General features: G+C 42.9%; 2 protein-coding genes across 3 annotated transcripts; one reads left to right on the top strand and one right to left on the bottom strand.

Moving 5' to 3' along the window:
* The first annotated feature begins 9,280 nt into the window (after window positions 1-9,280).
* Window positions 9,281-15,478, top strand: LOC124650093 (scarecrow-like protein 21). 2 transcript variants are annotated; one of them, XM_047189656.1, is made up of 3 exons: window positions 9,281-9,441; window positions 10,872-12,566; window positions 15,142-15,478. In XM_047189656.1, the coding sequence occupies exon 2, from the start codon at window positions 10,919-10,921 to the stop codon at window positions 12,542-12,544; it is 1,626 nt and encodes a 541-aa protein (XP_047045612.1). In that variant the 5' UTR covers window positions 9,281-9,441; window positions 10,872-10,918; the 3' UTR covers window positions 12,545-12,566; window positions 15,142-15,478. The 2 variants fall into 2 exon arrangements, with proteins under 2 accessions (XP_047045612.1, XP_047045611.1); XM_047189655.1 differs by having other exon boundaries at window positions 10,865-12,566.
* Window positions 15,479-16,821: 1,343 nt separating this feature from the next.
* Window positions 16,822-21,303, bottom strand: LOC124650091 (ATP synthase subunit gamma, mitochondrial-like). Its single transcript, XM_047189652.1, has 9 exons — window positions 21,084-21,303; window positions 19,986-20,029; window positions 19,749-19,901; window positions 19,071-19,184; window positions 18,860-18,987; window positions 17,891-18,013; window positions 17,662-17,781; window positions 17,330-17,451; window positions 16,822-17,192 (listed from the first exon to the last, which is right to left on the bottom strand). Exons 1-9 carry the CDS (start codon window positions 21,188-21,190, stop codon window positions 17,123-17,125), a joined length of 981 nt encoding a protein of 326 aa, XP_047045608.1. The 5' UTR covers window positions 21,191-21,303; the 3' UTR covers window positions 16,822-17,122.
* Between the last annotated feature and the right edge of the window lie 6,151 nt (window positions 21,304-27,454).

Genomic DNA, 27,454 nt, shown 5'->3' with positions numbered 1-27,454 from the left:
TTGGCATGAGAAGAGTTATTCTCATTAATAGTAATTGGAGCAGGATTATTATCAAGAATTTGAACGTGGTAAACAAGTTGCATATTAAGGGAATTGTTTTTGGTAACCCAATCATGACTATGACAAGTTTCATAAGGATAGTTATAACCTATATCATAGCATTCTTTATAATAGTCATCAAAGATCGGAGGCACAGTGTCATCATAAGAAATAGAATAGTTATCTTTCACGATCGGTTTATCCGTGTCCATACCATCATTGTTATTAGAAGGAGATGTATCAAGAACATAATGACCAGTAGCAAAAGGATTTTCAAACACCTCTTCCCCGAGCTTAGAGCTTTCTATATCATTATGGGAGGAAGCATGGATAGCACCGACACTATGGCAATTATTATCATCATTTTCAGAATTAGTTTCCCGGAGATTTGTAATATCAAAAGTAGTGTGCTCATTCAAATCATGATCGCTAATGTATGTAAAGGGCATAGGAAGATCATCGTATTCAGATTCATTATCACAATAATCATTAGGAGCAACATACTTACGGTTACCTAGCGTTATCTCATTCACGCGGGGATACGCCGTTACCTCTTTCTTTTTATTCCCCTTATTCTTCTTCTTCTTCTTCGTTCCCTTCTTCTTCTTCTCCTTTTTCTCGTTCCCTTCTTCAGGAGGGAGAGGCTTGAAGGGTGGCTTGTCCGCATAACCTGATTTACTTTCAGAAACAATAGAAGAAACTTGGGAGGATCCCTCCTTTTCATTAATTAGTTGAAAACACACAGCGGTCCTATCATATTTTGGCAAGGTGTCATCTTCTAAAATATTTTGTATGTAAGTATTTGTATGGCTATTATCAATGCAATAAGAAAAACACCCATGCAGGACATCATCAATATCAAGATCACTCATATGTAACAAAGAGATTTTTCTCGACGAGTTCTTCACACCCCAAAAATAAAGTAAGTTCATCATGTCTGGTTAGGAGTAATTTCATCATCACAATACAAATTTGCAGCACTCATTGGGTTCAAATTATCATTGGAGGAGCATTGAAAACTAAAATGACCCACTTCATGGCAAACTTCACAAATAAAAGGATAGAGGGCACAAACTTTTTTACCAAGATCATCTAGAGCCCTAAACCACTTTCTAGTTTTTTCATTAGCATGATGGATACAATATTCATCTTTGATTTGATTAATTCCACAAGGTCTATGTATTCCACAAAAATTAACATGCTTATAGGAAATAACATTCTTAGGAGTTTGAGCATGCTCATTACAATAATTAACAACAATTTCATTCTTCATGCAAGCCTCTTTAAAAGGTTCATGATACTTATCAAAATTCTTTTTGGGCAATTCAAAATGAGAAGCAAAGGCTTTATAAAGATTTGCAGCAACTTGAGAGTCAAGACCATAAGTAGCACTCATATTTCGAAATTTATCGGTATCCATAAAAGTTTCAATGCATTCATAATCATAATTTATACCTGACTCTTTACCTTTGTCATTCTCCCAATCTTCAGCGTTTTCCTTAATCCGATCAAGAAGGTCCCTTTTAAACTCTTCTTTGTTGCGCGTGAATGATCCAGAACAAGTAGCATCTAGCAAAGTCTTATCCTGAAGAGAAAGTCTCGCATAGAAATTATCAATAATGATATTACCTGGAAGCTCATGATTGGGGCATTTGAGCATTAAAGACTTCAATCTCTCCCATGCTTGGGCAATACTCTCTCCATCATGAGGCCAGAAATTATATATTCGGTTTCGGTCTTTGTGAATTTCACTTGGAGGATAAAATTTAGAATAAAATAGATGCACAATATCCTTCCAATCAAGAGAATGCTCATCCTTCAGCAGTTTATACCAATGCGCCGCTTTACCAGACAACGACATAGAGAATAATTTCTTCTTCACTTCATCCATAGAGATACTCGCACACTTGAATAACCCGCATAATTCATGCAAAAACGAGTAAATGATCTCCGGGATGCACAGTTCCATCCCCTTCATAGCGGTTATCCATAACACGTTCAATAATTTTCATAGGTATTTTATATGGAGTACTTTCAGTAGGTGCATTTAAAATATCACAAGCATCATTAGAGTTATCGCATATGGGAGATAAAGTATTATCACAACAAATTTTCTCACCTGAAGATGGGAAGCTAAAAAGATCACAAAAACTAGCTTCCCCAAGCTTAGACTTCTCCATAGCATTAGCAGTAATGGCATTCATACTAATAACATCGCTACTAGCATGCAAATGAGGTTCCATTGGTTTTTTAATGTTTGCACCAAACAATTCTAAATCAGGGAAAAGATTAAAAAGCTCACTAAATTTTTTGTTGTTTTCCATTATGCCTAACTAGTGTAAACAAGAAACAAAAAGATGCAATTGCGGGATCTAAAGGAAATAGCTTTGAGCACACACACAACGGCGCCGAGAAAAATACTTTACCCGAGACCGTAGTATGAGAGCCTTTTACCTTTCCTCCCGACAACGGCGCCGGAAAAGTGCTTGATGTCTACGGGAGCTTCTATTCTTGTAGACGGTGTTGGGCCTCCAAGAGCGAGAGGTTTGTAGAACAGACAGCAAGTTTCCCTTAAGTGGATTACCCAAGGTTTATCGATCTCGGGGAGGAAGAGGTCAAAGATATCCCTCTCATGCAACCCCGCAACCACAAAGCAAGAAGTCTCCGGTGTCCCCAACACACCTAATAGGTGCACTAGTTCGGCGAAGAGATAGTAAAATACGGGTGGTATGAATAAGCAGTAGCAACGGCAACGACACCGGAAAAGTGCTTTGCCCAGGACGAGTAAACAAGCGATGAGTAATGTAGCAGTAGTAACGCAAGTAAAACAAGTAAACAAGCAAGTAGTAACTCAGCGGTATTTAGGAACAAGGCCTAGGGATTACACTTTCACTAGTGGACACTCTCAACATTGATCACATAACAGAATAGATAAATGCATACTCTACACTTTTGTTGGATGATGAACACATTGCGTAGGATTACACGAACCCTCAATGCCGGAGTTAACAAGCTCCACAATAATGCTCATATTTTAGTAACCTTAAGTGTAAGATAGATCAACGAGACTAAACCAAGTACTAGCATAGCATGCACACTCGTCACCTTCATGCATATGTAGGAGGAATAGATCACATCAATATTATCATAGCAATAGTTAACTTCGCAATCTACAAGAGATCATGATCATAGCATAAACCAAGTACTAACACGGTGCACACACTCGTCACCGTTACACACGTGCGGAGGAATAGAACTACTTTAATAACATCACTAGAGTAGCACATAGATAGTAGTGATACAAACCATATGAATCTCAATCATGTAAAGCAGACTCATGAGATCATTGTATTGAAGTACATGGAGAGAGATTAGCCACATAGCTACCGGTACAGCCCCGAGCCTCGATGGAGAACTACTCCCTCCTCATGGGAGCAACGAGCGGTGATGAAGAGGACGGTGGAGATGGCAGCGGTGTCGATGGAGAAGCCTTCCGGGGCACTTCCCCACTCCGGCAAGGTGCCGGAACGGAGACTCCTGTCCCCGGATCTTGGCTTCGCGATGGCGGCGGCTCGGAAGGTTTTCCGTATCGTGGTATTTTTCTGTCGATGTTTTTAGGTCAGGAAGGCTTATATAGGCGAAGAATCGGAGTCGGAGGGGCCACGGGCTGCCCACACCATAGGGGCGCGCCCCCCCCCGGCCGCGCCGGGGTGTGGTGTGGGCCCCCCCTGGCACCTCTCTGGCCCTTCTCCGGTGCTCTGGAAGCCTCGCGAAATTATAAGATCCCCGGATTTGATTTCGTCCGATTCCGAAAATATTTCCTTACTAGGATTTCGAAACCAAAAACAGCAGAAAACAAGAACTGGCCTTTCGGCATCTCGTCAATAGGTTAGTTCCGGAAAACGCATAAAAATGATATAAAGTGTGAACAAAACATGTTGGTATTGTCATAAAACAAGCATGGAACATCGGAAATTATAGATACGTTGGAGACGTATCAGCAACCATACCTACTATTTTACATTACATAACCCTGTTCCACTAAACCCTACTAGTGTGAGATACTTATGAACTATCCTATTTAGGAACCAACCATTCTCTACTTAGAGATCCAATAGCTAATAAAAGACAACCTCAACCTTAATTGTTATACTTCTTATTATTTAAGAAGGATGTTCTTCAAAAGTTATTCTTTTGAAGTAAATAGGAACTAGTCATCAACCTTGCCTAACAGGACCTATCAACCCTAGCTAACTATTACCACTAAAACATATCATCATGATAGCAACCATTAATTGCTTAAGATACTTATGCTTCACTAAAACCATACAAGCCCTAGTTATTAATGAATCCAACTTTGTTGAGATCCATCTAACCCTTACTCCGAAAACCAATTAGAAATATAGTAAACCATAGAACTCCACAACTCTAATTATCATACTTGTTCATTATTAAAGAACATGTTCTTCAAAAGTTATTCTTTTGAAGTATATGATAATTAATCATTAACCATGTCATATAGTGCTAACACCAACCACTATTCATTACATGTTAGTGTTATACCAAATGTTATTGTTGTGTACTATTAGTATTATTATTATGATATATTACAACACCTGTTTATGATATCAAGCAACCAATCCTTAATAAGAACCTTGTTTGTGAATCACTCTAAAAGTGCAACACACCCTGAACCAATCATTACCACTCACTAATCCTAAATCATCGAGGTTAGGTCACGCTTAGAGCGATTGCATCTCATACTTATGCATTATTGCATCCTTGCCGATCTTTTAAACATCGTCCTTACCGGACGATGATGCTATTTCAGAATTTGGAGTTACTACGTATCGAAGACCTTGCCTGCATAATCTTGCAGTAAAGAAAGGCAAGTTCATCACTTGCTCATGTCATTTGAGTATTTCTATCAAATTACTTGCAAAGTACTATGGTTATCACTATTGCATAAAAAACCAAAACCACTACTTTCATAACTATGAATATGACTATGTGGTGGGCAATGGAACCATGGATTGTGTTGATATGGTGGAGGTTCCATTGCAAGGGTTTATATCCATCTAGGATTAAACAACAAATGTCGCCAGTGATTCTTGTGCCATAATACCTGTGTTAACCATAAGATCCGGAGTGGGACGGAGTAGTCAAAAGTGTTTCCACCTCTCGTTCATCAACGGATGCGCTTTACCGTAGTACACTTGTAATCCAAGGGGGCAAGCGGTGAGGCTGGGGAGTCCTAAGTCCCCACGGCATAGTCCATAGTACACTTGTCGCCCGAAGGAGCAAGCGGTGAGGCTGGGGAGTCCTAAGTCCCCACGGTATTGCGGTCTATGATGGGTTGCAGCTACCGGCGTAGGAGTGTATGGTAGAGCCCAGCACTGTCGTCGTGGTCGGGGTCCACCTTGAAATCTACGGGAATAATGGGACCGGCGTGGACCCAGGGTCGGGGCATGCAACAAAGGGTGGGTGTTCGAGGTAGCGGAGGAACATGATTGGCTAGACCTTATATCGGGCCTCACACCAAAGGAAGTGTGGACGGGGAGTACGCCCGGTTGGCACCAAGGTTAAGATCTCTTATGGGTAAAGCAACACACCTCTGTAGAGTGTAATGAATCGTGACTCGTCACTCCCTCGTTCGGGATATGGAACTGCGAACGCGGCCGGAAAGGAGCTCCATGAAGTTCTAGTAAACCGGTGAAGGCTGACGGACATAGTTCTTCCGAATAAAAGCAACCTTTTAAAGAAATGGTTATGAAAACTTGCATTGGTATTAGACTTTCGGTCTAATGCGTAGCTAGTGCATTAAACACCTCTTTCCTATAATGAACTTGTTGAGTACGCTCGTACTCATCCCACTCTTAAATTCCACTGCTTAGATATGGAGGCATCGAAGGAGGATCTACAGTACAACTCGAAGGCCGAGGAGTCAACAACTACTTCACGAGACAGGACCTTGTCAGAAGAGTCAGATACCTCATCCAACAAGGAGAAAACCTAGTATAGCCATAGAAGGGAACTAGTTTCCTAAACTTAGCTCCTATTTAGCTAGAATCTACTCATAGCCTCTGTAGCTAGTTAAATACTCTACAAATAGAGTTCGTGTTAGGTTTAGACTACGAGTCGTTCTTCCGGAGTTTAGTTGCGGTTTTACCTCATTGTAAAGTAGGAGGCTGTGTGGATCTTTTGTAAAGAGTACGTAGTTGTAATTCTATAGACATGCCTTGGACCCGCATATGTTTCTGTTGTACCACTCTGAGCGATATAATACTAGTGGAACGGTGTTTCATTGGTGTTATATCAGACTTGCATACTACACCATGCAGTGGTATGCCGGGTCACCACACCCCGTGAGAACGATGAGATGGGGAAATGGATCGAAACGCCTGGGCACAGACTCCACCTCATCCTCCTCGGTGGAAAGGGATCTCGCCATCTGATCTGCTCGAGCCACGGAAGCGAAGTGAGAGGCTATCTGAGACAACCCTGGTGAGGGAATATGACCACTGGCCCGCGACATCACGAGGAAGATCTATCACCGGTGTTCGAATAGGGAGAAGCTAATGAGAGATGCAGGACGGAGGAAGGATAACACTAGAGCTGGCAGCTTGGAAGACCAATCCCTATGATGTGTGGCGGTTCATGTGAACAAATAAATGATGCCCCTCATCTGAGGTGGTAAAACGCGTCTACAGAAGCATCAAAAGTCGCGTTGACGGAGTAGCAGAAGACTAAGGCGACACACGCTCAGAGGGGCATGGCCTCGGCAGCGGATCTGTCCTAGCCAGGGCCATGCCCCGGGGCTACTATTGGTGTCGCGAGAACCGGGGACTGCACGACCCGGCTAGAGCGCGTCGCCTCCTTGGCATGTATGGTCTGACTCTGCTTCCTTGGGAACACACACCCAAGAGGGGCAGTGCCACTCTCATGGAGGAGTCCCGGGACTTCTTCGGCATGTGGCGAAGGAGCCTTCACTCTAGCGCTCCTTCTGGGGGACACGGGGACATGATCCCTCCCAGCCAACACAGCTTGTCCGAAGCATGGAGACCCTCTTGGACACTACTGCCCGTCAACTCAGATGGCCGCACGCGTGAAGGAACATACCTCTTCACGGGCTACTGGTGAAGTGTGGACGTACACATGACGCCCATGCGCACATGATGGTTGGATCCTATTCTATTCGCAAAAAAGGATGGTTAGATCCTATAGCAACTGAGGGCTAAGGAGAGAGTCTTCTGACCTTAGTTCTTTGGATGCTGAAGAACAAGTTTGAAGGGTTCTCCCCCGCAAGGCAAGTTCTTCATTGTAATCATCACTCCGGCGATGAATTCGGGAAAGCAGGACGTGGGGCCTTAGCTCAAAAGAGCATCCTGAACCTGGGTAAACTTGTCATGTGTTTATTGTGCTTGCGTGAGATTGTTCGTATTGCCTTACCACCCCTCGCCAAACCAAAAGAAGTGTTCTCACCCGGTGTCCATGAATAAACCCGCGACAATTTGGCAACCTGATCTAAGGTCCGCGCTTCTTGTGTTGATGGTGTTGCCCCACTAGGGTTTTCTCGTGAGATATAGATCGGACTCCGCTGTGCTGCTTGTTGTAAACTTGTAACCTAGTGCTTGATGGAGCAACCCTGTTTAGCAGAAGGCACATCCTCTTGGTGAGATTCAAGCAATCCTTTGGGCGTTCAAGCTTAGTTTGGTTTACTTGTTTCTAGTTGCTTAGTGTATTTAGTTGTTCACCCTCTGCACTCTCTTTTTTCTTCTTTGAATAAAATTATGCCTATACATGTAGCTAGTTTCCAATTTGAGCTCTTTTACGGTGATTGGCACCAAACCTAGGTTCCATGTGGTTCCGTCTAATTTGATTTGCCAGCGGACTCAAAAGAAAAAAATAGTCAATCATTTTTGGAAGGGAAAGCCTGTGGTCCTCTCCGGCACACGTTTGTGGGTCCGAACCCGCGTCTCCTTTGATCCTCTCCGACCCGACGAGCTCCTTCTAGGTCTCCTCTTCGGTGTTAGATATGCGCAATCGATCGTTGCTTCAAGATTTGTGCAATTGCTTTAAGACTGTGCAAATATGCTTAATTGATTGTTGTTTGAAGATTTGTGTTGTCAATGCTTCGGCTGCTCAAAAGGACGCTCCTCTTTTATAATACTCACAATATATATTTGAGGTTTCGGTCTCATAGATTTTGGTTCTAGTCCCACATATTTAGTTTGGTCAGTTTGGTTTTGTCTATTTGCCATCAATAGATGGAGGTGGATGGAAAGTTATTAAAAATGCCAACCACTCTAAAACTTATACATTTCCGGTTTTTGTTGTATGCGTAGTTCACGTGGCCGGTGGTTGATGTCTTAGTTAATTTAATCCCAGTCCCATTTCGAATCTTCCGGCTTTCATTACTGAACTGAAAACGTGCTATCATAGTGCAGATCAAACAAAAGGCTCTATGGATATCTCCGTCGGCAGTTCAAAAAAAAAAAATCTCCGTCGGGCTCACCCCAAAACTAAATCCAAGCCGAGAAGATCATTGCTCCATTTGCCATCTTCGAACAAGACACGAGCGGCACCACACCCGTTCAACGTCACGGCCGATAGCTAGCTCAACGACTCAAGCTGACGAAATGCCAAAAAGATACTTATCACGCAGCACCGTTGCTGGTAAAAATGAGTCATCGTGGTCCGCTAGTGCAACCTCCGCCGTGGCCCGCCGTCATGTGGCTTCTCAGGGCATGGCCAACGCGTGGCCCTAGCTTACTGCCCCAGTAACCACGTAGGTTCGGATGCTGCCATGGCAAGCTTTGCTGAGGCAGATACTGCTTGCAGAGGAGGCCACTTCCTCAGGTTGGAAAGGAAAAAAAGCAACTGAGAAAGAAGAAAAGTAGGAGAGAAGAGGGAGGTGGAGAGCAGCGAGTGGACAAGCCCAAAGAAAATGACGTGAGGAGAGATAAATAGATGGGTTTCATGTGCTTTAGCTTTGGTTTGGAAGGATCTGTAGATGGATTGTCTCAGCACTACAAGCCTACGTAGAGGGCATGGAGCGGCTACTTGCATATGCTACCGTTGCTCATGCCCTCAGTCTCCCCTTGTCTCCCTTCCGATTTTTCTTAAGCAACCAAAGGCTTCTTTTCTTCTGGACCGCACCAATCCCTCCTCCACCCAGCTGTCTCAGTCACCCAGCAGTCGTCGTCACCGCGTCCTCTCTCCCCCTTTTCCCCCTTTCTCCTCCCCTTCCTCTCTCTTTCATTCCTCTCCCGGTCTCTCTCTCTCTCTTCTCGAGTTCCCTTGGAGCTGCAGCATAGCCAATCCCTCAGGTTGTTGGTCTCTGTTCCGGATCCAAGAATACTAGGAACTCTCCGCTGTCCGCAGGCGCGTGTTTTCTTGTTGGTATAGCTCTCTTCTTTCTCTTAGTTCTTGATCTTGACTTGATTGTGATGTGGCACATGTAGCTTTTGCCTGGTAATTGGTTGTTGGTCTTGATTTTGGCTCAAGACTTTGTGGTCTACATGCTTTTCATGTTAGTTCCATGGTTTTTTTTTCTTGGTTTTCTGGTAAATTTGGCGGAAACCACTTAGACGCCCCAGACGAAGTACTCTAGGTTAGTTTCTCAACTGTTTAAGATGCAACTTTTATTCGGTCTGCTGTTCACTGAGGTTTCACCTCAATGGTAGTAGTCTGTAGCTCTTTCTTGGTTTGAACTTCTTGTTTTATTTCCTACTATTGGTACGCATTATCCCTGATATACACATCTCTGTTCTATCATTTCATAGCCAAAGATGTCGCTTGGACATTCTCCATAATTAAGGCCCTATCAGTTTCCTGTAGTTAGTGGAACGGAACTTAAATTATATGACCCAGTCGATCTTTGAGACATATAGGTATATCTTCCCTGGTAAAGGTGTTAGGGTTGTTTTTATTTGTGGCTCATGGTTGAGGATGGTACATGGCTTTAATGATACGCTTCACTGGGGTTGATATTTTCTTTTGACTTCTTAGCTCTCTTGCCATCATACAGAACAACATCTGCTCATTTCTTTCGGAATAGGAGCATTACTAATTATAGGACATAATGCAAGTTTCTTGGAAATACATTAGCTTGATTGGATCTCTTTCTTGAACCGTTTGGTTTGTGACCTAGCGATTAATTTTTTTATCCACTCCTCTGTTGTTTATGTTGTGTTCTTGACATAACAGTAGCGCAGAATCTGTTTAATCAGTCCATGGCAAACTATGTCAGTGGCCTGGCTTCAGTAATCGATGCCCTGCTACCTCCATGCAATTTTCTTGGGTCCATTTGAACATACTAATATATGTCCCACTAGAACTTTTCGGACACAATTGGTCCATTCTTCTCATGAAATTACAGGATTGCTCTCACTTGTTGTTTTAATGATGATGCAGTCCAATATTTGTTAGGTTTGTTCAGGTGTCATGTTTCCTCCTAACTTTGTAGGTATAGTGATCTTTGTTAGCTAGCGTGAAATTACACTTGATTCATTTGTTGGCAATTGAAGCTTCCATCGCATGCTTTAATCATCTAGTCCAATTATTAGATTCATGAAGCATGTGATGGACTAGATGATTAAAGGATGCGATGGAATCTAATAATTGGATTTCGGTCTTGTTGCAATTTCGCAGTGCGTTACTAATCTAGGAGATATTGCAAGTTTCTTTGAATTTGTTACCTTAAATTGACCTCTTTTGTAAACCAGTGGAGAGATAAACTGGCTTTTTTACGTGGCTTAAATATTATTGTTTATACTCAGTTCATGGTGGAAATATATATATACTAAATATGTTTTTGTTGAAGATGGCAGGATCAACTACATTTTGAGTATTGTTGCACAAGCTTGTAACCACCAGTATGTCGGCTAAGGCTTCAGGTCGTACATACAGACACACGGATGATTCACAAATGGCATACTACAACAATTCAGTGCCTTTGGGGGAAAATGGAAGGTTCTATGTAACGCAAAGCCATCTGGATGTTCACTACGTTTCTTCAGATGAGGGGTCACAGAAGATAAGATCCAACCCTCAAGTATTTGAGCCACAGTACTGCACCCTGGAGTCATCATCAGGGAATGGTGTGTATCCTACACAAAGCTCCACATCTTCTCAGAGCATCTCCCCTATAAGTGGGAGCCCCTTGTCTCAGCATGACAGCCACTCAGACCATGTATATGGTTCACCCCCAAGTGTCTCCTGTGTCACTGAGGTTGCGGATCTCCAGGTTAAACTGAAGGAGCTAGAGAATGCAATTCTTGGACCTGAATTAGACATAGCTTATGACAGCCCTGAGAGCTCCTTGCAAGCTAACAATCCTTTGAAACCTGATAATTGGAGACAACTTCTGGGAATTAATACAGGGGACTTGAAGGAGGTGATCATAGCATGTGGTAGGGCTGTTGCCGAGGATGATGTATTTGCAACAGAACTACTGCTATCAGAGCTAGGTCAGCTGGTGTCTGTCTCTGGTGATCCAATGCAACGACTGGGTGCATATATGTTGGAAGGCCTTGTTGCCAGGCTTTCTTCCTCTGGGAGTAAAATATATAAATCCTTGAAGTGTAAAGAACCTACAGGCTCTGAGCTCATGTCATACATGACTCTTCTTTATGAGATCTGCCCATTTTACAAGTTCGGTTACATGTCAGCAAATGGTGCCATAGCTGAAGCTATCAAAGGTGAGAACTTTGTTCACATCATTGATTTCCAAATTGCACAGGGGAGCCAGTGGGTAACTGTTATACAGGCTCTTGCCGCGAGACCTGGTGGTCCACCATGCCTAAGAATCACTGGTATTGATGACTCAGATTCTGTTTATGCCCGAGGTGGTGGACTGGATATAGTTGGGGCTAGATTGTATAATGTTTCTCAAGCGTGTGGTCTTCCCTTTGAGTTCAATGCTATTCCAGCCGCTAGCCATGAGGTTTACCTTGAGCATCTTGACATAAGGCCTGGGGAGGTTATTGCTGTGAATTTTGCTTATCAGCTGCATCATACTCCTGATGAAAGCGTGAGCACAGAAAATCACCGCGATAGGATTTTGAGAATGATCAAGAGTCTCTCTCCAAGGGTGGTGACTCTTGTTGAGCAGGAGTCAAATACAAACACAGCTCCATTCTTCCCAAGATACTTAGAGACTCTTGACCACTATACGGCAATGTTTGAGTCAATAGATGTTGCTCTTCCGAGGGGTGATAAGAGAAGGATGAGCGCAGAGCAGCACTGTGTTGCGAGGGATATTGTCAACCTAATCGCGTGTGAGGGCACTGATAGGGTTGAGAGGCATGAGGTGTTCGGAAAATGGAAGGCAAGATTTGAAATGGCTGGATTTAGGCCATACCCGCTTAGTTCAGTGGTGAACAACACCATCAAAACACTGCTGAATAGTTACAACAGTTACTACAGGCTTGAGGAGAGAGACGGTGTCCTTTACCTTGGATGGAAGAATAGAGTGTTGGTTGTGTCTTCTGCATGGTGTTGACATGTCTTCACGAGAATCTGATGTATGTATATTGTTTGCTTCCCGAACTTATAATCATTCAATAGTTTTTGCTAGATTGTTCTATATAACTCTAGCTACAAACCTTAAAAATATCTTCAGATGAATGCATTTATATCTAGGTCTACTACATAAACCATTCCATGCTAACTCAAATTGACCTTTACTTTGGTGATAAGACCTAGTCTGAGGTACCAGGATCAACAATGTCAGAAAACTGGTTGCTCCATTTTTTGCTTGAAAACAAGAACGATAATTTCAGACAGCCTTTAATTTTTACAGTTTCCTCAGTTTATGTTTTTTCTACATGCGATTGTGTTATTTGGTTGAGAACACTTAGTGTATGTTATAAGCACTGTATTGGATTCACCACTTTCAATATTGTACATGTACCAAAATTCACTTTTGATCTTGGGTGCATATGCTCCTGCCACCGAAAAAACTTGTTAAAAATTCAAAAAAGATCCGAACAAAAAATTGGCGCGCACATATCGACATTCTATGTGTGCACGCCTAGTTTCACGGAAAATCAACATTTTGTGTGTCATGTGTAAAAAAAAGATAAAGAAATGTCTCCTGAAAAGCTTTTTCTAGCACCTTTTTGTCACACGACACAAAAGATATCGGTTTTCCGTGAAACGACTTTGTGAGCAAATAGAATGTCGAGATGTACGCGTGAAATTTTTTGTCGGAATTATTTGACGTTTTAAACTATGTTCAAAACTCATTTCACCAGGAGCATATGCTCCCGAGTGCCAAAACGCCTTGTCTGCACTTTCTAGTGTGGTAGTGCCATAGCAGTACTTGACAGTAACCGATTAGAATTGATTCCAGTTTATTTTCATATATCCCTTGTGCAGTAGTGCTAGGCACACTCTCTTTTTTGCCTTTTTTTATCAGCACTGTTTAATTAATAGTTTGTTTAGACACCATGATGCCGGTTTGAGTATCAATATTAAAAAAATCTTGCGTTTGTTAGTTAAATACATCCCCTGTGACTGCTGATGTGATCTTCTGTACCAAACTCCTTTAAAACATCATACCAGACGTGTCAAGAGAAGGAACACCCAGTAAGCAAATGCATGATCCATTCATCCTCCTGCTCCCACAGCACATGATTCAGGGTGAACCAGACCGCGACACTACAAGGGTCCTTGGACTTGGCTTCCTCTTAGGATCTTTGGATGGATTATGCTGCTCAACAGCTCCAGCTGCAGCAACTTCTTGAGCTATCTCTACCTGCAACATGATGCTAGCACGATATGGAATGGAGGAAACTACAAAGCAAATCAGTTCAGCGGGAAGGATTGGAATGAGAGGAGGAAAACAGATCAAGTGAGGAAGGTGGGCGGATGAGAAGATCAATCACTGGCAGAGGTTTGCAACATAGTCAGTGTTGTGGCTACTAGTATGGCCGCCGCCTAGCAAGGCTAGGGTTAGCAACACCCAAGAGGCGACTCGATCTGGAGGGTGGAGGGTGCGTGAGTGCACAAGAGGATCTAGGGTTAAGCGGCCAGCATAATGCTTCCTCCTGCTCAACTGGAGGGTGCGTGAGTGCACCTTTTTTGTTCTAAAAAAACAATTGCACCGGGAAATTTCAGTTACAAATGGGAGAATTTCAGTTGTAATCTTCATACAAGTCAAGAAAAAATCAGTTACAACCAGCCAGCACGAATCTCCGTTTTAGGATGATTCTCATCTGACAGAGAATTAGCAAAAGCGCTTTTCTAAAGGTAAATGTGGGCAAATTTTGAGTCACTCGACTCAAGGGGCTAGATTAGTCACTGGCTACTTAGCCAGCCTCTCACTATGCCAACAAGTCAAATCCAGGTGCCAGTTGACATCCAACTTACGAGTTGCAGACCGGGACTAATTTGAAGATAGATTGGGTTTTTTCATCACACGTGCAAATTGCTGATTTAACAAAAACTAATTTGATAAGATAACTGGGTGTTTAGTCCCTCCTGGACCACTGTGGCACTTGCAGCCGGTTAAAGGCCTAGTCTCCACTTGCAAGAAAAGACTCTTTGTTCTGTCAGACTCCGTGCTATATTATTTTAGTTTTCTAGAGGATTTGTGCGGCACGTAAAGTGATCAGACAAGCAGGTTTTTCTTTGACCTGGAGAATGGCAAACCTGGGTATCAGCTATCTTGCCCATTATCAAAAATGAGGATTTGTGTAGCATTAGGGGTATTGAACAACATTATCAAAAATGAGGAATTGTGCGGCGTTAGGGGTATTGAACAACATTACTAATTCGGTTGATAGTTGCAAACATTTTTTCATGCCGTAATAATTTTTAATGGCTGGATTGTAGTTTAAGCTTTTACACCAGTCCTTCCTTGCAATGTTCTAGCCTTCTTTTTTCTTGAGGAATACAATGCTTAGCTTACAACTGCAGGTCTTGTTACTATTATCTTCTAGTATATTGACATTTGAATCCTCAGTATGGTCATTACCTCTGAAGTCTAAATGTTAGATGACAAACTCGAAGTATACACATTTTAGAAACAAAGTATCACGCCTGTTATATCATCTGAAATCATGAACTTAATCATTTATATTTCCTCCGTCGCAGGTCCCACTGTGTCTTGGTCTCCATCTCAGGGATGCAAGAAAACCTGCGCTTTGTAGTGATACAACACTACTTGTGCTGCTTGATCGTGTTCAGTTATCAGCTCACCCATGCTCACTGGCGATTCTAATAGATGTTGTAATGTTTGGAGATTAAGATAGGCAGGCACAAGATTAGTCTCTGCATGTATGTGTTGACCCTTAATATGTAGATTGGCATAGCGGTGCTATGGTTTGCTGTAATGCTATTACTGGCTCTTGTAACACTACATGATGTTACATCGTACCCTGCCCCTGCAGTTGTTGTAGATGTTTATGTTTTTGAAGATTGCCTTTTGTCATTTTGGTCTGACCTATGCCATCTCTAATGGAACTATTTTTTATTTTTTTTTGAGAAACACAGTACAAACGCAGACGCTCACATACGCACGTATACACTCACCCCTATGAACGCACACACGCACACCCTACCCCTATGAGCACCTCCGGAAGACTGAGCCGGCGGATTGGATCTTGAAATTGACGAAGTCACCACAGGCGCCTCGCTGTCGACGGGAACGTCGCCTCCAACTGAATGAATATTCTGCCTTTATGAGACACACAGATGTCAAACCTGGGGTTTGAACTCTGGTGGGCTGGGGATACAACCATCCTCCTAACCACCCAACCTCAGGTTGGTTCTCTCTAATGAAACTATTTCATATATGTGCACACATAGATGTATATATGTGGATTATTTCCTAAGTTTGTACGCTAGACATCTTTTGCCTCAATTTTTTCTTTTGGTGCTGCACCTCTCTGAACCACCCTCTCAAACATGAATGTATGAAAAATGAGAGCAAAAAATACATGCAAACACGACACCAGCAGATATTCTCGGTTTGGAATTTTTAAAAATGTTCAATCTCTAGAATTGTTAACCTCATTGACCGTTTCTTTTAACCGTTGCCTTAGCGCCGTTGCCTTAGCGGTAGTGTCAAGGCTAGAAATAGTTTAGGTAATGGCCAAACAGAGACGATAACACATCGCGGTTGAGGTTTGATGTTGCTCCTTGAGTACCACCTAGAGATCTTTTCGGCCCCGTTCGGCTTGCAGCAATCCGAGGAGGGTTGGGGTGGATTGAGCCATTGAGGTGGTTTAAATCCCTAACAAGTTAAAATACACCCCAATCCACTCCAACACACTTCAATCCACCTGAATAGGGGATTAACCGAACAGGACTTCCAGGTGGGTGATCAAGTGTTGTTGAAGCTACAACCATATGCTCAGACTTTCAGGAAGCCTACAAATACTTTTTTTAAAAAAACTGGAAGCCTACAAATACTTTGGCCCATATAGGGTCTTGGAACACACTGGTTAGCTGGCGTACTGTCCAGCTAGCAGTTGGGTAATGTGTTCCGTGTTTCACAATTGAAGGACTTCAGATCTGATTATACTCCTGTTCATGCCGATCTGCCTCACAAGAGCTTAAAAAGGTTTTGGGCCGTCGCTTGGTAGATTGAATGGATTATACTCCTGTTTATACTCCATTCGTTTTCACTAGTTTTAAGATTTTTTGCTCCAACAGAAATTATGCAAAATGAAAATTTGTGTTTATGAATAATATGTGGCCATCCTTTTTATGTATACACACAAAATCACGTGCATGTAGTGTTACATGTGCGACATTAGAAAAACATGAAAGGGTCTTGGCAACACAGGTATTCAAGTAGTGAAACAATAACCAGTACAATGTGCAGGCTTCACTTATGCATGACAGGCAAATCTTACCACCCATACTTCAGCATATGCTGGAACTTTGGACAATACAAAACAAGGTTGATAGCAAGAAAGCATGTATGCACAGCACTGTCCAGTGATCAGGCTAATTATTGTAACTTAGCACCATGGTCCATTCACTAGGGAAAATGAAAGGGTGTCTAAGATTATAAGCGGCCTTCGTTGGAACAAGAAAATGAAAAAGATGATGCGCAAAAGTTTCATCATCATCCCTCAAGGGCAGAGGCACCCGATATGATCTCAGTGAGCTCTGTAGTGATAGATGCTTGACGTGTCCTGCAGGCAGATAAAATTGGAGTGAATCAGCCCTGTTTTACAGTCATGTTTGGTGTTTGATGCGTCCAGTATACTTCAACTTAGATTAATGTACCCATGCACTGAAGATCTGATGGGAAAAAGGAGGAGGGACAGACCTGTTGTATGTCAGTGTAAGACGATCAAGCATTTCACCAGCATTTCTGCTCGAGCTGTCCATAGCAGACATCCGGGCACCAAGCTCACTACATCCATTCTCTAGAACAGCATTATACATAACCTGCCAAGAGCACAAACTCAACACAATTAGCACATGATCCTGGCAGCAGAATTTCAACCAAATATCATTATTTTGTGCTATCAAAGAAATGTTTAAAATAGAAAGAAAAAAATTATAACTTGATTTGGAGGGAACAACTCTATGCAATTCATCCCCAGAAACTAAGAAAACTACAAAGGGTCAAGGTTTAAGCGATGAAATGTGACTTACGCAGGAAAACTGAAATTCGGTAAGATTCTGCAGAATTTCTGATTTTGTTTCACCTCCTTCAATTTCATATGAGTCCAGGTCACCAACCTTCCCACCAGATTCTGATTCTTTCTCCATAACCTACCAGGTAAAGAAGAATTGGAGCCAACACGAATTTAGTAAGTAGCTAATTTAACCGGGTATAGGCCATGGAAGCGCAAATTCATATGCCTCAAGAACAAGGACTCACCTCTGGGGACAGAATTGTGGCCATTGTGGGCTGAAATGATATGACCGACTGAAACTTGTTAAAAACAACTCTTATAGCATCATATTCCACATTTTTCAAGATATCATCTGCCAATACTGCAACCTGAAAAACCATTGAAACAATGATTTTAATCTCATCGAGAACATATACACTACCCATTGGTTCCAGAATTAGATACTCCATACATCCAAAGATACAAGGCAGACACAGTTTCAAGATATATCTTTGATCAACAATTATGCGATTCATAATTGACACCATTGGTTTCACATGTAAATGCACTTTCCAACAGTACCAATTTTGCATATGAAATAATTCAAACCTGTTGAACTACATGTTAGTAGAAGATCACTTCTGCGGAACATGCGTGCCTTATATTTTCAAACAGAGTGGAACTAGTTAACGTAAAAATAACGCTTTAATGAAACCCTCATAATGCAATCAAATAAATGTGAACCTCTTGACATGCTAACACATGCTTGGTAAAAAGTGTAAATAAAATTATGTTCAGTAAAATGACACAGCTGCTTTGCAAAGTACTCCGTAGTATGATTCTTTTGAAGAAAATAGTGATGAAGAAAATGTTATAATGAGCATAGGTAAGTACACACTGACGTCTAAATTGCTCCAACCCAGAAAGTCTGCATTAAATGAAACTGCAGAAAAGAAACTCCTAGATAGGTATGCTGCATGTAATTAAGAAGGTACTAGTACGACACCTTTGATATGCTACAGAACTTTAAAAAACATGTGAAACATTGTTTACTCAGGTTAGCTGTAAAATATAGTACTCTGATGCTTTCATTTATCAGGGTGGCAGTGAACACAGTAGTTTGCTGCTTTGGTTGTACGTCTTATTAGGAGTCACTCACATAGGAATGAAAGAATAACATTGCAATTCACGATGTATGTGTAATGGAAATAAAAAGCACAGCAAAATAATTTTACCTGTGTATAGTTAATAGGGTTCTTCTGTAACTCAGATACTGTCATTTCAATATGCTTCCTGGAGTCACGAATGAGTTGAACTTTCCCCTTTTCTCCTAATATGACATACTTGGTTTCTTTCTCTGGACCTGATAATAACTAGATATATAAGCAAACTGTTTTGATCATGAACCAGATATAAATGATGACAAATAATCATGAACCACATTACCAGAAGTCATCTTCAGAAGTGCTTTGCTGACTTTAACTGATGTAGAGTTGATACCACCACAGAGACCCTTGTCAGATGTAATGGCAACAATAACATTCTTCTTGACATCAACACCTGGTGTTTGCATCAAATATGTTAACAGCCAAACAAAGAAAACTCAAGGATTATATCCTTGAATGATTAAGAAATCAATAGATATAGATATATCCTATCTAGGAAAGCCATCCTCTTGGGGGGGAGGGGAGGGGGGGGGGGAGGGGGGCGTAAGAGAGAGGATCTGATAAGTTTGTTTCTTACCACAATGATATACAGTTTTCATTAAGAAACTGTGGGTCACTGAATTAATAAATGCGTTATTAGAATGAGAAACTAGGAGATCTCTGGTGCGTTTTAATTACTAGAATACATGTGCTAGATATCTAAGTTTTAATTACTAGAATACATGATTAAGAAACCAAGATAACATCAGTACAAGTGCAACCATCTAATGATTAAGATATATATGTTGCATGCTAACATAAGCATAACATGCTGGAACCACCCACAAACACGCAGACAGACCAATAAACAAAAATGAAATTAAAAGGGATGCCCAACAATGGACAGGAGAAATAAGGAAATTGGATAAGATGCTACAATAAACATTGTATCAGATATGACAAGATGGCTTATACATACTAGGTGCATCCCCGAGAAGAGCTGTGAATGGCTGCCATAAACCACGTGAATTCTCTGTTCTTGTTTGAACAGCTCGAAGCTTTGAAGCTGCAACCATCTTCATTGCTTTTGTAATCTTTTGGATGTTCTTGACACTCTTCATGCGGGTCCTTACTGAAGATCGTTATTAAAGATTAATAAATACGACATCATTTCATAAAGGCAATATAAGAGAAGGGCTAGAATGAAAATCCTAACCAATTTGTGTGGAGACGGACCGTGCACCAAGAATAGCAATCTCCCTGGAAGTTCAAAATGCAACAACGCAACAATCTGATTAACATAAATATTGTACAGACAGCTGAACAGTGCTTTGATACTTTTAAAAAAATGGTGCAATCTGAAAGTCAAATATAGCAAGTATATATCATCTAGAAAAATAATTTCACCAGCAGTTGAAATTTATGTGAGAGAAGTGGAACAGAATGAACAAAACCATGTTTTAAACATTATAAACCAGTAATTTCATACACATTACAATTACCAAATTATCTAAACAAAACCTAAGAGCAGAATATGCACGATCACAACTGGTAGCGTCAAAGCACAAATCGAATATCACAAATTTTAGCATAGATATAGAACATTAAACCAGTAAATTTGCACCAAGACATTCATGATGGACAATTGGTAGAAACAGAGCACAGATCAGACATAATCTTTTCAGAGAAACTAATTTTACGGGATTAGCTAAACCCAAATCATGAGAATAATACATGACCCACAGTTGGTAGCGTGAAAGCACAGCCAAACATAATGCCACAACGTTTGCAGAGCAAGCGCATCAAATTGTATCGTTATTGATACTCCTATAATTGTGAATCCAAAGGGAGCTTTACGTTTTCGCATCCATAACCTAAGAACGTGCACCCAAATCTTGAATACTGACACAACAACAAAAAAACGAGAGCGACGCCATGATTGAATCATGGCATTACACAACCCAATAAGAAATCTCAATCGTTTATCAGAGAGGCGTTCCAGAATCCAATTTAGACGACCATTTCGCCAGATAAAATCCCCTACCGAGCCTTCACGGATCCTTGACCCAAACAATCGTGAACAGACAGAATCAGAACGGAGCCATACATTTCGCAGTTTCCGCAGGCGAACACGACCTACACGAATCTCGCATTCGAGGGGTCATCTTCCGTTTGACCAAGAACACGTGGAACGTGGCTACTCGCCTACGGAAAGATCAGATCTGTAGACAGGCCCAGCGGATCTCTAGGGAACGAGTGGTATAAGGGGAGGCGGATCGATAAGGGAGAAGGAGTAAATCGATAGGGATCTTACGGCTGGGGGGCCGCCGGGTAGCCCGCGGCCATGGATGCAACCTTGGAGGGAGCAGAGAGGATGGCCTGACTACCCCTGCGTCGAAGTGCCGCCGCCAACATCGCCATCGCTGGTGGCGTTGTTCCTCTCTGCTTCTTGCGGATTCGAGGTTGCAAATGGTGTTGGGTGCGTCTGTTTCGCCGCAAGAAGTCGAGTGTTGAAAGCTCGGGGGTGGGGATGGGGGAGATGGTGGAGGAGCCCTAGACTTTTTCCGACTAAAAGCGAAAGGGCCGCTGGTTCTTTTTCTGAAAGGGGCCACTGAGAAGGCCACCCATGGGCTGATGCATAATGGGCCAGTAATAGAATCTGAATTTTCTTAAAGAAAAATTAGTCTCTCTCTCCAATCTCCATAAACCATAGCTCGTCGCCCAACGCCAACTCCATGAGCTCCCCACTGTAAACATCTCAAGCAATATAATCTAGCACGACGTACGACGTATATGTAAGAGCAAGATTCATATCTCGTGTTTTGTGTGTTTGATAATAACACTCGAATGAATTTAACCGTGCGCAAAGATTTTCTTTGATAGATTTGCAAAGTGTACGGTGAACTCGCTGAACACATTATGATCGGAAGACTGAAGCGTAGTTCTTAGATTTTCTGGTTTTGTGTTTGTGTGTCGCGAGGTAACATGGCAGGAGAGGAAAAGAGGAAAAAACAGTTTCAGCCATAGCGGTACTACCGGTACCAGGAGCGGTAGTACCGCTACCCTACTGGTACCGCTCTGAGGTACCGCTCTGGAGGTTTCTCACGCGATTGTCCCACAGAACAAGTTACGGTACCTTGAGCGTTAGTACCGCTTGCGAGCGGTAGTACCGCCTACGGTACCACTTAAGTACCGTAACTAGTTACGGCAGTACCGCTTCGGTACCGCTTGGGATCCAGTAAGGTTTGGAGCCCATTGCGGTACCTCGAGCGGTAGTACCGCTTTGTGTCCACGTGGACAAGTTCTGTGGGGATTTCGAATCCAGAGCGGTAGTATCGCTTACCAAAGCGGTAGTACCGCTTAGGCGAATCGCACATAACGGTTGGATTTGAGGAGACCTATATAAAGGCTTCTTCTTCCCCAACTCGTTTTTAGCTCTTCTCTCTCTATCTCCTCCATTGTTGTTGAGCTCAAACTGAGTGGATCTCCCTACCTACCCAATCAATTTTGCTCATACTTTGAGGAGTGGTGGAGGAGACCCCGATCTATCATTCTACCGACAGAAATTTCACCAATTCGTGGTAGTCCTTAGTGTATCTTGGTGGTAGGGTTCCTATGGTGGAATCTTGGAAGAAGTGCACATATGGAGGCTAGCTTGGTGTTGTGCTAGCCCCATAGGTTGTTGGGAGCCTCCTTGGGGTGTGGAGCTCGCCCCAACCTTGTGAAGGAATCACCGCCTCGCGGTGCCATAGTGGAGAAGGGGGAGCACCTTCGTGGAGCTCTCTCGAGGAAGAAGGTGAGGCCTTCGTGGTGTGGCCGCCTAGCCTCTTGTGTGAGGCTAGCACCTCCTCAACGCAGACGTACTCCCTGGAGGAACTGCGGGAAACAAACCTCGCCTCGTCTTCGCGCCCTCCGGTTGTCACGCTCCTTACTCTTACTATCTTGTCTGGTTCCTTTACTTGTTGCATTTGTCTAGGATCATACTAGGATCACCTTGAGCATCAAAGCTATCACCTTTACTTCCGTTGCACTAAAAATTGAAAAAGGCTAAAACTTGACGTAACGTCCATTCACCCCCCCTCTTGTTCGCTACGATCCATTCAATTGGTATCAGAGCAAGGTTTTGTTGCTCGGGCTTTACCGCCTAAGAAATGGCCGAACAAGAGACGATTGCGAATGGATCCCTTCCCGGTGAGAAATCACCTCCATCATCAATTGCCAATAATACTCCGGCTACTTTGGATGACCTCAAGAAATTGGAGTCATCCATTGTATCTCAAATGAAGGCTATGATGATGGAGTTGATTGCTCCAAAACCAAACCCCATCATAGATCCTAAGGGAAGTGTCGATGTTCCTCCACAACAAGTCAACACTCTTCCTCTTGTTGGTTTTGTTGAGCAATCGACAAAACCACCTCGAGAAAGGGAACTTGAGGATGTTGACACTTCATCAAAAGGGAAGGATGAACCTCCGGTAGCGAGACAATTAGGAGGTAATCATGCGGTGCCCCCACCAAGTGATTACACCGTAAATGTCCCAATACCTATGCCTCATATTTTGACTCATGTCTCACCACCGCTACTTGAATCTAATAGCTTTGAAAATTGGCGTGCAGTGCTTCTACCGAGCTTTGGCGCATCATTGAGGAGGGATATTCACCACGAGACCCAAAGAACTTGACAAGAAGGGAAGTGGTGGCTGACCAACTCAACGCCACCGCCATCAACATGATCCACATGGCCGTCACGCCCAAGGACCGCGCTCATATCCGCTCGCTTAAGACCGCCAAGGAAGCATGGAACAAACTCGACAAGCTCTTTGATACGCGTACAACACGCGTCCGTTGGGAACCCCAAGAGGAAGGTGTGATGCGCACATCAGCAAGTTTTCCCTCAGTAAGAAACCAAGGTTATCGAACCAGTAGGAGCCAAGAAGCACGTCGAAGGTTGATGGCGGCGGGATGTAGTGCGGCGCAACACCGGGGATTCCGGCGCCAACGTGGAACCCGCACAACACAACCAAAGTACTTTGCCCCAACGAAACGAGTGAGGTTGTCAATCTCACCGGCTTGTCGTAATAAAGGATTAGATGTATAGTGTGGATGATGATTGTTTGCGAGAAAACGAGTAGAACAAGTATTGCGATAGATTGTATTCGATGTAAAAGAATGGACCGGGGTCCACGAGTTCACTAGAGGTGTCTCTCCCATAAGATAAATAGCATGTTGGGTGAACAAATTACGGTCGGGCAATTGACAAATAAAGAGAGCATGACAATGCACATACATGATATGATGAATATTGTGAGATTTAATTGGGCATTACGACAAAGTACATAGACCGCTATCCAGACATGCATCTATGCCTAAAAAGTCCACCTTCGAGGTTATCATCCGAACCCCTTCCGGTATTAAGTTGCAAAACAACGAGACAATTGCATTAAGTATGGTGCGTAATGTAATCAATAACTACATCCTCGGACATAGCATCAATGTTTTATCCCTAGTGGAAACAGCACATCCACAACCTTAGAACTTTCATCGTCACCGTCCTGCATTTAATGGAGGCATGAACCCATTATCGAGCATAAATACTCCCTCTTGGAGTTAAGAGTAAAAAACTTGGCCAGAGCCTCTACTAATAACGGAGAGCATGCAAGATCATAAACAACACATATGTAATAGATTGATAATCAACATAACATAGTATTCTCTATCCATCGGATCCCGACAAACACAACATATAGAATTACGGATAGATGATCTTGATCATGTTAGGCAGCTCACAAGATCCGACAATGAAGCACATGAGGAGAAGACAACAATCTAGCTACCGCTATGGACCCATAGTCCAGGGGTGAACTACTCACTAATCACTCCGGAGGCGACCATGGCGGTGAAGAGTCCTCCGGGAGATGATTCCCCTCTCCGGCGGGGTGCCGGAGGTGATCTCCGAGAATCCCCGAGATGGGATTGGCGGCGGCGGCGTCTCGCAAGGTTTTCCGTATCGTGGCTCTCGGTGCGGGGGTTTCACGATGAAGGCTTTAAGTAGGCGGAAGGGCAACCTCGGGAGGGTCACGAGGGACCCACACAACGGGGCCGCGCGGCCGGCACCGGGCCGCGCCGCCCGGCGTGTCGTCGCCTCGTGGCCCCACTTCGTTTACTCCTCGGACTTCCGGAAGCTTCGTGGCAAAATAGGACCCCGGGCGTTGATTTCGTCCAATTCCGAGAATATTTCCTTACTAGGATTTCGAAACCAAAAACAGACAGAAAACAAGCAATCGGCTCTTCGGCATCTCGTTAATAGGTTAGTGCCGGAAAATGCATAAATACGACATATAATGTGTATCAAACATGTATATATCATCACCAATGTGGCATGGAACAAAAGAAATTATCGATACGTCGGAGACGTATCAGCATCCCCAAGCTTAGTTCCTGCTCGTCCCGAGCAGGTAAACGATAACAAAGATAATTTCTGGAGTGACATGCCATCATAACCTTGATCATACTATTGTAAACATATGTAATGAATGCAGCGATCAAAACAATGGTAATGACATGAGTAAACAAATGAATCATAAAGCAAAGACTTTTCATGAATAGTACTTAAAGACAAGCATCAATAAGTCTTGCATAAGAGTTAACTCATAAAGCAATAAATCAAAGTAAAGGTATTGAAGCAACACAAAGGAAGATTAAGTTTCAGCGGTTGCTTTCAACTTATAACATGTATATCTCATGGATAATTGTCAACATAGAGTAATATAACAAGTGCAATATGCAAGTATGTAGGAATCAATGCACAGTTCACACAAGTGTTTGCTTCTTGAGGTGGAGAGAAATAGGTGAACTGACTCAACATAAAAGTAAAAGAAAGGTCCTTCGCGGAGGAAAGCATCGATTGCTATATTTGTGCTAGAGCTTTTATTTTGAAAACAAGAAACAATTTTGTCAACGGTAGTAATAAAGCATATGTATCATGTAAATTATATCTTACAAGTTGCAAGCCTCATGCATAGTATACTAATAGTGCCCGCACCTTGTCCTAATTAGCTTGGACTACCGGGATCATCGCAATACACATGTTTTAACCAAGTGTCACAAAGGGGTACCTCCATGCCGCCCGTACAAAGGTCTAAGGAGAAAGCTCGCATTTTGGATTTCTCGCTTTTGATTATTCTCAACTTAGACATCCATACCGGGACAACATGGACAGCAGATAATGGACTCCTCTTTAATGCATAAGCATGTAGCAACAATTAGTGTTCTCATATGTGGTGACCCTGCATACCACTGCATGTTGTAGTATGCCAGTCGTTGATATAACATTCACGAAGTACCATTCCGCAAATATTACATCCCTCAGAGTAGTACAACAGAACATAGCAGGTCCATAACTCATTCATTTATTATTACAAATATCACACACATGTCGTTCCGGAGCTCCTCTTGGGTCCTAAGAGGAATACTCCCGGGTTCGAGGCGAACCCATCTTAGCTTACAATACAAGTGTCTCATTAAGTTATACATTTATTTCTTCGAGCAGCTAAATACTAAGAGTTCGGGCTGCTCGGATACTACTACTACTACTACTCGAGATGCTCAGGCTTGATCTCCTCCGGAAGCCTCCCCGGTTCCATAGACGATGAGGTAGTCTACGCCCTCAATACCTCCAGAGAGGTCTGGTTCCTCATAGCCGATGATCTCGGCTCCTTCATTGTTGTCGTAGTCCTCCTCCAGCCGATTCAGACAATCTAAGCATGGGATTTAAGAGTGGTATGAGTACGAGCGTACTCAACAAGTTCATTATAGATAAGAGGTGTTTAATGCACTATCTACGATATTAGACCAGAAAGTCTAATACCAATGCAAGTTTTGGTAAACATTTCTTCAAGAGATTGCTTTTATTTCAAAGAGCTATGTCCGTCGGCCTTCACTCGGTTTACTAGAACTTCATGGAGCTCCTTTCCGGCCGCGTTCGCAGCTTCCTTATCCCGAACAGGAGTGACAGTCACTGCTTCTTTACACTCTGCAGAGGTGTGTTGCTTTACCCATAAGAGATCTTAACCTTGGTGCCAACCGGCAGCTTTCCCGTCCACACTTCCTTTGGTGTGAGGCCCGGTATAAGGTCTAGCCAATCATGTTCCTCCGCTACCTCGAACACCCACCCGTTGTTGCATGCCCCGACCCCGGGTCCACGCCGGTCCCATTATTCCAGTAATTTCGTGGTGGACCCCGACCACGACGACAGCTGGCCGGGCTCTACCATACACTCCTAAGCCGGTAGCCGCAACCCATCATAGACCGCATTACCGTGGGGAATTAGAATGGGATCCCCACCCTCCGGTTGTTCCGCAAGACACAACCGCTACGGCAAGCAATGCTTTACCGTGGGGAATTAGAATGGGATCCCCACCCTCCGAGTTGTTCCGCCGTACACAACCGCTACTAGTAAGCGCATCCGTTGATGAACGAGAGGTGGAAACACTTTTGACTACTCCGTCCCACTCCGAATCTTATGGTTAACACGGTTATTACGGCACAAGAATCACTGGCGACATTTGTTGTTTAATCCTAGATGGATATAAACCCGTGCAATGGAACCTCCACCATGTCAACACAATCCATGGTTCCATTGCTCACCACATAGTCATATTCATAGTTATGAAAGTAGTGGTTTTG

The sequence above is a fragment of the Lolium rigidum genome, chromosome 4, assembly GCF_022539505.1.
Source record: "Lolium rigidum isolate FL_2022 chromosome 4, APGP_CSIRO_Lrig_0.1, whole genome shotgun sequence".
Taxonomy (NCBI): domain Eukaryota; kingdom Viridiplantae; phylum Streptophyta; class Magnoliopsida; order Poales; family Poaceae; genus Lolium; species Lolium rigidum.
This window is presented reverse-complemented; position numbering and strand designations above follow the sequence as displayed.